The sequence below is a fragment of the Mytilus edulis genome, chromosome 4, assembly GCF_963676685.1.
Source record: "Mytilus edulis chromosome 4, xbMytEdul2.2, whole genome shotgun sequence".
In the NCBI taxonomy this organism is placed as follows: domain Eukaryota; kingdom Metazoa; phylum Mollusca; class Bivalvia; order Mytilida; family Mytilidae; genus Mytilus; species Mytilus edulis.
In genome coordinates, this window is record NC_092347.1 from 47,968,234 (window position 1) to 47,981,401 (window position 13,168).

The following is a 13,168-nucleotide window of genomic DNA, read 5'->3' on the forward strand; positions in this document are numbered from 1 at the left end:
AAAATCACAAAAATACTGAACTCCGAGGAAAATTCAACCGGAAAGTCCCTAATCACAAGGCAAAATTAAATGACAAAACACATCAAACGAATGGACAACAACTGTCAAACTCCGGACTTGGTACAGGCATTTTCAAAATAGCGCCAAACCTCTCACTTTTACGACAGTCTCATTAAATTCTGCTATGTGTATGAGTTGCGTCCAAATATTTCTGTCATATAAGCTGAAGAAATTTACGAACACATCTATCATTGATTAACTTTTATGATTACACATAACAAATAATTAACCAAGACTGTACTCCATGTATTATATTATTTAACAAATATAAATTAATAAACAAAACAAAATATAAATTGATCAACACGAAAGCACGATTGTGTCATGTTGGAATGTTAAAACAAGGAGATGATATAATTTTACCCCCTTTTCCTTTTCTTTTCTTCGTCTTATAATCGTTTGCATTGCATGTTTTACAATGCAATTTGTCACTTCAAACTATGAACACGAAAAACATCGAATAAATAATACAAAAAATAAAACTTCAGATAGAAACACTATTTTACATGGCGTTGAATAACGAATGCCCTCACTTGATGCATCGTCCTCCTTAAAGAAACACAATCGTTCTGTGTAACGTCTTATTTGCATGCATTTAAAATCTTCAGTGCCATCACACTCGCATGTCATCATTTTTTGAGCACTTTGTAATTGATATAGAATCGTCAAACTATTATTACAACTCGGAGTGCATTTTTCTCCACGTATTAGTCCTGAACAATGATCCTCGAAAAATTTTAATGCAAAAAGGCACTCTGTATCTGCCTCGCATAACCATTTTGCTAAACCACACTTAACTATTGCTGACTTGTTAAATTTTCTAACATTCTCACACACTTCTATTTTCATCTTTTGATCCTCGCAGTGTTTATCTCCCCCGCTACAGTTACAGTTTATGAACTGTTTTCCTACAGTGTCTTCAGCCCAAACTAAAGAAATAAGAGCTTTCTCACACTGTGATGAGCACTCTGGTGATTCTCCTGAAAGTAAGGAGGAACATGCAATGTAGAATGTATGTAACGCCATACCACAGCCCAGATTAGCTATACATTTATTTTTAACGGTATCACAATAATCCTGAGAACAAACAGGAAGTACACTGAACATGACAACAGCTACAAATGGCACTATACTAACACTTATATACATCCTAGAACTGTGTGTTTATGTTGCACAGACCCATAGCCCGTGATCATTTATCACATCTTCAATGTAATTAGATGAAAAAACAGAGAATTACATCAGTACGTTACCTTCGTATATATTGTTTAAGATCCATTAAATGTAAAAATTACTGCACTCAAAAATCATAGTAACTTTGTTGTGTTTTGACACAGTTTTTACCACTCGACCTACAAATATTTATTAACACCTTCCACACTGCTAAATAGATCACAATCATCTTATAGCATACCTGACGGTAATGTAATCGTTCCACCTCACCGAACGGAACACATTCAAGTTTGACAGTAAGGACACGAAGGTATAATTGTGTATGTATGCCTAAATATTGTACAAAATCCAATCGAAAAGCTGCAGTTAAAATTAAACCGTTTGATTGACAGCACAATGTCTGACAGTTTTCATTGACAAACTACGCTTCACAAATTTTAACAGACTTCGATGAGAACAGTAAATAGATTATAGATCACGATTCATAGCTCCGCCTCAAGCACAGCTATTAGTAAACTGAGTGTTAAACAATTCACCTCCTCTAAAAATATACATAAAGTAAGTATATCAAGGTAGCCTTAATCATCGGATCTTTGTTTAATTCTCAGCAAGTGATCTGTCATTAACTGCTTGGTTCAATTGAATAGTTTCGTTACTTACAGTGCTTTATGCTACACTGTTCATTAAAAATAGAATATTTTATATTGACTTTACAGATCATTGTATTATTCTGTAGCAATTATGGTCGCATGCTATAATCAAAAACGATATGTTTGTTTCACCCACATGTTCATTTCAGTTATGTTGCATTGTATATGGTAAGTGAAGATTCTTTTCATCATTGGTTACATGTAATTGTATGTCCGGCGGTAACGTCCTACATTATTCTATGTGTGACTTCGTTTTAATATGAAATTTGTAAGAAAGGATCTACATTTTAGGGATTTTATAAATAATTTGAATTATAAAATTCTATAGATGTGAAACACTTAAGCAAATATAAATGTCAAAAATATAAATGGTGGATGTCTTGTGAACGTATATTTACGTTTAATTTTCGTCAGTGACCTTATTATTCCTTCTCCTTTGTGCTGTCGCTGAAAAAAAAGAATGTTGGAAAGGTTCAGAAATGTTGGCTTACAATAGGCCACATATGCAATGCTTAAACATTTATCGCAACGTTCTTTAACTTGCAGCGAGCAAGAACCCATACTATGAGTCGCCGTTTAACTATTTATTCCTTTTATTCTGATATCAAAATAGGAATTTATGATATCAAAAATTAACTAACTATGATATTTCATGATAAACTAGAAAGCACCATTTGGTAGCAGAAGGGACGAAGATGTACCCTTTTAATATTAACATCTTAATTTAAAGATATGCTGCACCTTTTCTGTGTTATTCCATACATAGTAAAGTGAACAAAATAAACCATAAACAGGGACATCAAGCAACTGTACCATATCCATGATCTTAATAATACCAAACAATCTCAGTTAAAATTCACTCACCAAACTGAAAACAAAAGTACATCGAACAGTAGCTATTTTACTGCTCATGTAACAGAAGTACTTGACAGCATTATGAGAACCGAAACCTGGTTAAATAGAACAACACTTTCATCTGGATACTTTCCACCATACCTGTATAATGTGTACAGAAAAAAAACCAGAAAACATAATAGTAAAGAAAAAAGACATGTTGGGTCCCATGTTATTTGCATTTTAAAATGACTTCTACGAATATTTTAACACATAACAAATTAAGACTCTTTGGTGATGACAGAATCATATATAGAGAAATCAAATCACAATCAAACTGCAACAAATCATAAGCAGATTAAATTATGGCTTTCATCTCAGACAAATGTACTAAACTCACAATTTCACATAAAAAGAAACCACACATACATGATTACATCCCCTACATAGTCACATTCTTGAAGCAGTTACATCTGTTAAATATTTGGGCGTCACTTCACAATCAAATCTGAAAGGGAACCTACATTATGACAACGTGCATTATTTCAAAGGGCAATAAATCGTTAGAATTCCTTAAAAATTTTAAAAAATCAAACTTTGTAAGTAATTTATTATATTATCATTATAGAAGGGGGGTGTTATGGTTTTTTTCTCTCTGGTTTTATGACAATTTTATCGCGAAAAATAATGTTAAGGTCTCCGGTAACAAACTGGTCGCATGGATCAAACCTTTACATTACATTTGCACTGTCTCGAGAAGTAATTTTAAATATGAACTTTATAACTTCTAGACGTGTAATGAGACAAGGCAAACGATTTTCAAACTAATAAGTCGAAAAATGACAATACAAAAACGAAAGGACGAACAATAAAACACAAAACACAACATAGAAAACTTAACGCTGAGCAACACGTACCCAACCTTAAACAGGGGTGATCTCGGGGGCTCATAAAGGGTAAGCAGATCCTGTCATATAGCTCATATGCATTTCGACATACAGGAAGACACGATTGTTGGAAGATGATATAAACATCATATAGAAAAAACCAACACAAAAATATGTTAATCTTAAAAAACACAAGACGCAATGATTGAAAAACTATAGTATACCTATCCCGGTCGTTTAAAAAACCTGCTATTCAACGAGTATCGCATGCAAGACATCATGTTCTTTCTTTTTAATTACACCCAGTCTGTTTTAAAACCTGCTATTCAACGAGTATCGCATGCAAGACATCGTGTTCTTTCTTTATTAATGACACCCAGTCTGTTTTAAAACCTGCTATTGAACGAGTATCGAATGCAAGACAGTATATTCTATCTTTTTAATGACACCAATTCTGTTTTAAAACCTGCTATTCAACGAGTATCGCATGCAAGACAGTATATTCTATCTTTTTAATGACACCAATTCTGTTTTAAAACCTGCTATTCAACGAGTATCGCATGCAAGACAGTATATTCTATCTTTTTAATGACACCAATTCTGTTTTAAAACCTGCTATTCAACGAGTATCGCATGCAAGACAGTATATTCTATCTTTTTAATGACACCAATTCTGTTTTAAAACCTGCTATTCAACGAGTATCGCATGCAAGACAGTATATTCTATCTTTTTAATGACACCAATTCTGTTTTAAAACCTGCTATTCAACGAGTATCGCATGCAAGACAGTATATTCTATCTTTTTAATGACACCAATTCTGTTTTAAAACCAGCTATTCAACGAGTATCGCATGCAAGACAGTATATTCTATCTTTTTAATGACACCAATTCTGTTTTAAAACCTGCTATTCAACGAGTATTGCATGCAAGACAGTATATTCTACCTTTTTAATGACACCAATTCTGTTTTAAAACCTGCTATTCAACGAGTATCGCATGCAAGACAGTATATTCTATCTTTTTAATGACACCAATTCTGTTTTAAAACCTGCTATTCAACGAGTATCGCATGCAAGACAGTATATTCTATCTTTTTAATGACACCAATTCTGTTTTAAAACCTGCTATTCAACGAGTATCGCATGCAAGACAGTATATTCTATCTTTTTAATGACACCAATTCTGTTTTAAAACCTGCTATTCAACGAGTATCGCATGCAAGACAGTATATTCTATCTTTTTAATGACACCAATTCTGTTTTAAAACCTGCTATTCAACGAGTATCGCATGCAAGACAGTATATTCTATCTTTTTAATGACACCAATTCTGTTTTAAAACCAGCTATTCAACGAGTATCGCATGCAAGACAGTATATTCTATCTTTTTAATGACACCAATTCTGTTTTAAAACCTGCTATTCAACGAGTATCGCATGCAAGACAGTATATTCTACCTTTTTAATGACACCAATTCTGTTTTAAAACCTGCTATTCAACGAGTATCGCATGCAAGACAGTATATTCTATCTTTTTAATGACACCAATTCTGTTTTAAAACCTGCTATTCAACGAGTATCGCATGCAAGACAGTATATTCTATCTTTTTAATGACACCAATTCTGTTTTAAAACCTGCTATTCAACGAGTATCGCATGCAAGACAGTATATTCTATCTTTTTAATGACACCAATTCTGTTTTAAAACCTGCTATTCAACGAGTATCGCATGCAAGACAGTATATTCTATCTTTTTAATGACACCAATTCTGTTTTAAAACCTGCTATTCAACGAGTATGGCATGCAAGACAGTATATTCTATCTTTTTAATGACACCAATTCTGTTTTAAAACCTGCTATTCAACGAGTATCGCATGCAAGACAGTATATTCTATCTTTTTAATGACACCAATTCTGTTTTAAAACCTGCTATTCAACGAGTATCGCATGCAAGACAGTATATTCTATCTTTTTAATGACACCAATTCTGTTTTAAAACCTGCTATTCAACGAGTATGGCATGCAAGACAGTATATTCTATCTTTTTAATGACACCAATTCTGTTTTAAAACCTGCTATTCAACGAGTATCGCATGCAAGACAGTATATTCTATCTTTTTAATGACACCAATTCTGTTTTAAAACCTGCTATTCAACGAGTATCGCATGCAAGACAGTATATTCTATCTTTTTTATGACACCAATTCTGTTTTAAAAACCAGCTATTTCTGGTTCCTTAATATCTCTGTTGGTAGATCTAAGGAATCATGTGCCTGTTATTTAGTAAATGTTATATACCTTACGGGAAAAATCACTTCGAAGTAAAGACCTCTGATAGAAAATAATACTGTACAATTAATGTCGTTTGATAAGGTAAATTTGTGGTTTTATTGACTGGCTAAAAGCGAAATTGATATGCACTGAGGCCGAAGTGAATATTGTTTTTGAAAAGTCAATTGAGTTGTGAACATATTACCGAAACAAAAGACAGTTATTTCGCTTCGATCTTAAAATAAATCCTTTGATTCTCTTTGGAGAAGTAATAAAATTAACGGTACCAATTTAATTTACCTGCACCAGATGCGCATTTCGACAATACATGTCTCTTCAGTGATGCTCGTGGCCAAAATATTTGAAATCTAAAGCTTATATAAAATGCTCAATAAATTAGTTGAAATGAGTGCTGAAAATATATTTTTGAAATTATAAAACATTTTTTTTCATATATACTGAAGTATCTTTAAAATATAATGACAAACATTCTAGGTTCGTTCCATTGACAGTGGATTAAAACAAGAAGATGGCATCAGTACTATACTCTTCAACTTATATCACCGATATAGTTGATTTTTTTTACAATAAATATTAAAAACGAATCCCTGAAAATATTAAATTTTGATACAGGAAGTATTTTGATGATTATCGTATTAGCTGGAAGCAGAGAAGGTCTTCAAAATAATTTAGATACCTTATCAAATTACTTTGGAAATGGCAGTTATGTTTAAATACTAAAAACAAAAAACAAAAACACTGTAATCCAACAAAGACCTACAAAAGTGGAACAATATGTACAAAGGTTCAACAACGAACAAATGTATAATGTTGCCTAACATAGATTTCTAGTGCGAGCTTAACAGACAAAGCTAGGAAGGTTCTTTATTTAAATAAAATCAAATTCAGCCTTGTATCGAATTCGCTAATCGCGTTCACACACTCTTCTTTTTGTGCCTCGTTTAAACGGACATTTAATTCGAATTGAATTCGAATCGAATGCGAATCGAATTCGCTAATCGCGTTCACACACTCTTCTTCAGGTGCTCCGGAAGGGTAAGCAGATCCTGCTCCACATGTGACACCCGTCGTGTTGCTTATGTGATAACAAATCCGGTAAATAGTGTAATTCGGTAGGTCACATTCATGAAAATGAAGGGGATTGTAGTTACGACGTAAGGAACATATACCCGATATCATTTGTGAAACGGTTATTCCATAACGGTCAACCAACTCGTGATGGCGTCCGTAAAATTTACGAAGGGATGATTTCAACTGCACCATTTGGAACTCTTGGTTTAATAGCTTAAGAGCTTAAGTTTAAGATCAGCAACCCTCTATCAAGAAAATCATGATAGGAAATGCAAGCACGGGAATGTCGTATCAATTGAGAGATATATATCCCGTATGCAGGTGCTGCTGGAATGTTGCTACTTAGAAATGGAAAGTTCACAATTGGAAAGCTGAAATCATCTCTTTTGTCGTAAAGTTTTGTTTTCAACCGACCCTCATTGTCAATATCTAGATGTAAGTCAAGATATGAGGCCGAATTAACTGTATCTGTGTATCCTTTATCTATAGCTCGATGGGATAGATGCGTTCCACATAGTTAGTCACCAAATTTTGAATTATTTCATCTATATAGCGGAAAGTAGAGTTAAAGGATATTGCTTACTTTTTATCTTTCTTCCTAAGAAGTTCCTGCATGAAGTCAGCCTCATAATAATAAAGAAATAAGTCGGCAAGTAGAGGGGCACAGTTCGTTCCCATTGGAATGCCGACAGTCTGTTAAAAAAACACGTCCTCCGAACGTAACAAATATGTTGTCAATCAAGAAATCAAGCATCTTGATAATATCAGTTTTAAAGAATGTTTTGTTTGAATCCTTTACAAAGTAGGATTTATCCCTCCCTAAGACAAGATACTTTTGTATCTACGTTTGCCATTCTTTTTTATGATGCAAAGCAATACCAACTCTTTCAATTTGTCTCTTAGTTTGGAATGTGGAATACTTGTGTAAAGAGTAGAAAAGTCAAATGTTTTAATACTGTTACAAGATGAAAGAGAGTTAGATTGTATGTACTCTAAAAGATCTTTGGAATTTTTAAGTATACAAATCTGATTCACGCCCCCTCTAGAATAGGCAGTTTCGCAATAACTTTGAAGCCCGTCTTTGATTGCTGATAAAATAGATATTAATAATTTAGAAAGAGGTTTCGTGGAGCACTTGGAAGACCCAGCAATATGCCGTTGGTTGTAAGAACACTGATGTAGTTTAGGTATCCAATACAGTGATGGAAGATCCAGTTCTTCATCTTTGGTTGAAATTCCAAAGGAACACAGAACAGACCTATGATTATCCAGGATTTCCTCTTTGGTAAGTGTCGTGAGTGTATATGTTGAGTTTCCAAGTGAATTGTCAATACCTAATTCGTTGATCAAGCAGTTAATGTAATGAGTTTTACACACAAAAACGATGTTGTTTGGGGTTTTATCTGCGGGGACAACAACATATTTGTCATGGAGGTAGGATATATAACAGTCGTTAGAGCTCAAGGACAGGGGACTTTTTAAGTCATAGTTTGTATTTGCTTGTATATATAAATATATATATGTGTGTATGTGTGTGTATTCAAACCTGTCTCAGTGGTCTAATGATCTTAAAAGTACATCTATAGTACTTCTCCGAGATTTTAGTCGGTGATTCTCTACATGAAATCAGGTTTTCTAAACAAACAAATAAATGGTCGCCAGTGGCGTAGCTGGGTCATTTTTACGTGTACGCCCGAACCTTGACGAGGGATATGAGGGTAGCCAACCGTTCAATGTTAAAGCACCTGCTGGTAGTGGGTTCGAAAGGGACGAAGCCCCCGAAAGCTATCGAGAATGAGATACCGTAATGATTCCTGTCAGTAAAAAATCATTGATAGCAACATACTTTTGAATCTAAATGGTTTATTTGTTTTGCTTAAATTTTGTAATATGTTAACTTATTCATCGTGTTAAACTGGAAGCTAGCCTAATGGTCATTGGTTTAAGAGAAAACGTCCAAACAAATATTACTTTTAAATAAGTTTAAATGGTGCCGTGAGTGAGCATACAATCGACAAAAGCATCTTTTAATGAACACGAAAAAAATTATTCCTTCTGGGGAACACCTAGGATTTCTTCCCACAAAAAGTGAATCAATTTATCATTCCTTTACAGGGATTTAAAAAAAAATCTAAAATTGTCTTAATATTTTTTTTTTATCTGGAATATTTCACGACAATCTACGAAGGTTTATAAATTGAGTATGTAAAAAAATTAATTGCGTAAAGAAGAGTCCGGCTATCTGTCTATCAGAAAAGAACAGAAAAATGAACGAAAACAAATGCTTTCAAAATTTTAGCTTTAGACATTTGTCATAGAAAAAGCTTCTTCGGCATTTTCATGAAATTCGATGAAGGTTCGACAAGTAGTTAATGTAATTGAGAAATAACAAAATGTAAGCCCAAACTGCAACCACCTATTTATTGCAGAAAGAAATTTACATTTTCTCCTTAAAATGCGGGAAAATTAAAGATGTAATTGCATTATTATATATATTGCTCTGAATACTCTATTGATCATAAACAGTTTCTGTCCAACTTTCGTAAAATTTCACGGAGAGTCATTCAAAAGACTTTATCCACATTCGGAACCTAGATATTGACGCCGCTTTGTCTCGCTTTTGGGACATAAATCACAGGCTCGACAAAAATACAAACAGCATATCGAATCTGAGCAGATAGTGAATTGCTTTGAAAAGAAAAGTACGTAGAATTCATAGTAGATTAAGACTTTACAAAAGATTCGAACAAATATATCAAATGATCTATTTGAGTAAATTTAGTCCCTTTTTATTCAAAATTACAATCCATTGAAAAAAAGAAGCACAAGGCTGATGTGCTTTTGACCAGTTTTTCTTATTCCATGTCGATTATTTATTTGTTTTATTTTCAAAATTCAAGTGTACGCCCGGGCGTTTTGACGTAAACGTAGAGCTACACGCATGGTCGCCCCGATATAGACAACAATACTAAAAGTGACGTCAGAATACCCAGCAACTATTAATCAACTTTAATACTATGAAAAGAGGGGTCTAAACAGAAGGATTGAACAAAAGGAAAATATTTTCAATATTAAGCATTACAATTGTTTGAAACTTGTCATCATTACTTAAAACTATCATATCCATCAGAGTGACAAATTCGTTAAAAAAAGTTTAATTGGTCATACTTAATTCGACGAGATCTATTAAATCCGCACACAAAGGGATAAAAATATGAATCAATTTTATTGGAAAAACTAATGGCCTAATTTATAACAAAAAAAGAACACGAAAAACAAATATGACAAATATGAAAAGCGACAACGCCGGGCGTGAACCGCTATATACTACAGGCTATGTTCTTTTGATATCTAGATATCATATTAGATATCCTTTTCGAGAGACAAACAATAAGTTAATACACGGAAAATACCATGCAGCACGGTCTTCTTTGATGTTGTTTATTGGCCATTTTTCGGACAATACCAGTTATGCTATTGTCACTTCAAGTCCAGCTGTCCTGTTGCCGATTTCCCCCCTTCAGTCATGGCTATAAATGCCGAATGATTGCACTTTGGTAATTTTGTCGATGTTTGAGTTTTCCCTAACGATTTGTGCAAACTTTGGCAAACCAGACATAAAGTTATAAACTTATTTTAAATAAAGCATATTTCTTCTTGAAATAAATCTTGACATTTGTTTGGTATTCGATAATTCATCAATTTAATGTTACCTAAATTTATGATGAAAGAGAGATACAATAGTTTTCTGTAATACGGTCTTAGAAGTAATATTTCTTTATAGTACTGAAAACAGAATAATTATCTAGTTGAAGGTGTTTGATTTCTGTTGTAAAACCCTCTAGGGAAAAGCAGAATGATAGTTTTGCATTGTCAAATTGTCACAATCATTAACAATGAATTATCATTGACGGCTAGAAATAATATTTCATGAAAATATTAACACATTTGAAGGAAAATATAAATCAAGCGTTCACGTTTCAAGCAACAAAATAAACTGACATGGTACCAGTAATAATTCTTAAGGCAATATGTATTTGTTATTTTCTACCAATAATGTCAAATTTCTGCAGCATAATATCTGGTTATTAAAACCAAAATAATGAAGTTCCCTAGAGCATTTAATCGGCGAACCTGTAAATGGTCCCATCGATTTCAACTTTGTGGACGTAAACAATTATCTTATAAAAGTTATTTCTAATAAAGAAAAATGGCTCTACCGGGGATGGTTTGGGGTACCGTAATCTACATGAACCGTATCCCTTCGGATTGTAAAAAAGGGCAAACCCCATGTTATAATTTCACTATCACCATGACATTCAGAACGTTCTTGAAATTTACTTTTTTCGTAAAGTGTTGCAATAAAATGTATAAACTTCTAAATATATAAAGTCATTTTTCTGAACTTCAGAAATATTGACTTGTCCTTCACAAGGATTTATTATATTTTCAATTTTGGTTGCTTATTTCAAATTTAAATTCCGGAATTTAATTAAAATTATATAAAGCGTTATAACATAACTGAAAAGCGTATATTTAAGATTAAAGGAAATAGATAGTTCAGCTTCAGGATATTAGCAATTTTGCCAAAACAAGGACAAGCAACACAATCGTTCTTAATTTCTAATGCTTCATCTTAAGCTTATTGGTTAGAGATATAGGGGAGGGTTGAGATCTCACAAACATGTTTAACCCCGCCGCATTTTTGCGCCGGCCTATGTTAGTCTTGTATTATTTTAATTTTAGTTTCTTGTGTACAATTTGGAAATTAGTATGGCGTTCATTATCACTGAACTAAAATGTAGTATATATTTGTTTAGGGGCCAGTTGAAGGACGCCTCCGGGTGCGGGAATTTTTCGCTACATTGAAGACCTGTTGGTGACCTTCTGCTGTTGTTTTTTTTCTGTGGTCGGGTTGTTGTCTCTTTGGCACATTCCCCATTTCCATTCTCAATTTTATCGTATCGGTTGTTTTTCTTTCAGGGAATGATGATGCAACTAGAATAAAAATTTGAGAATTTTGATCGACAGGATTTGGCATCTTCACATTATAAAAAGAGCATCGTTAAAAATGGATTATATAAGAATTTAAAGGACAATAATCACAATAGCTCCAACATCGTAGTGTGCGTATAAAAGTGATGCAACTCACAAGTGCAAGATCCTTAATACTCAACTGAGATATGGATTATATTTTTTATATGTAACAAACTTATGGCCTTGAAGAACAGATCTGATTTCAGTTGTATTTAGAATAAATAATTTAAAAAAAAAAGAACATCTCAAAATAATTACGATTCAACTCTATATTCTTGATGAATTAAGGTCTTCAACTTTTACACTCGAAATCAAAAGGGAAATTACTCATAGGAACAATACAGTTAATTAGATTTTACACTACACCGAAAAGAAGTTTTTACTCTGAAATTTGCATTTCAAGCCTGAAAACCTACGACACAGAAAACTAAGGATGGGTGTTTAAGAAAACAGAACTCTGTGAACGTCTGCTTCTGCTTGCCAGGATTTATGGCGGGTTCCTTCCGTACAATACATGATTTGGTTGAGTTCTGTCAAAAAGGAAATTTGATACCCCTTTTTTTTTATCTTGATCGTTTTTCGTCTCTTCAAACCGATTAGGAAGTGTTAATCCTTCTGGAATCCCTGAGTGTTTTGTGGATATAGTGGAACAATTGTATGCAATCGTACGGTTTATCACAAGTAACTCCAAACAAGATTATAAACTACAAAAAGTGTTAATTCTGTGTGTACCTGTCAATGTCAAAAGCTTATAATTATGTGGTTTTCGTTTGTTTCTGTATATCATATTCGTCTTTCGTTTGCTGGTTCCTTTGTACACAAGTCAAACCGTTACTTTACTCATTTTGTTGTGTTAGGTCTTTTATATATATTGCTATGCGTTATGGTTGAGGCGAAAGATACCAAAAGATACATGGCTAACATCTACGCCATTTGGTTCATGGTGGATTGTTGTCTCATTTGCACTAAGGATTTACTTGTTTGGTTTTATAAATATTTTGATATGAGCGTCACTGATGAGTCTTATGTAGACGAAATGCGCGTCTGGCGTACTAAAATATAATCCTGGTACCTTTTATAACTTTTTGCAATCATACCACATCTATACTAAACACAAATACGAATAAAGCTGATTATGTTGATAGTGGTAATATCTGAATCAAA

General features: G+C 33.3%; 1 protein-coding gene across 1 annotated transcript; it reads right to left on the minus strand.

The window, feature by feature from the left end:
- Positions 1 to 285: 285 nt before the first annotated feature.
- LOC139519845 (uncharacterized) lies at positions 286 to 1,803 on the minus strand. The gene has a single exon (XM_071312121.1). It carries the CDS (start codon positions 1,207 to 1,209, stop codon positions 499 to 501), a length of 711 nt encoding a protein of 236 aa, XP_071168222.1. The 5' UTR covers positions 1,210 to 1,803; the 3' UTR covers positions 286 to 498.
- Between the last annotated feature and the right edge of the window lie 11,365 nt (positions 1,804 to 13,168).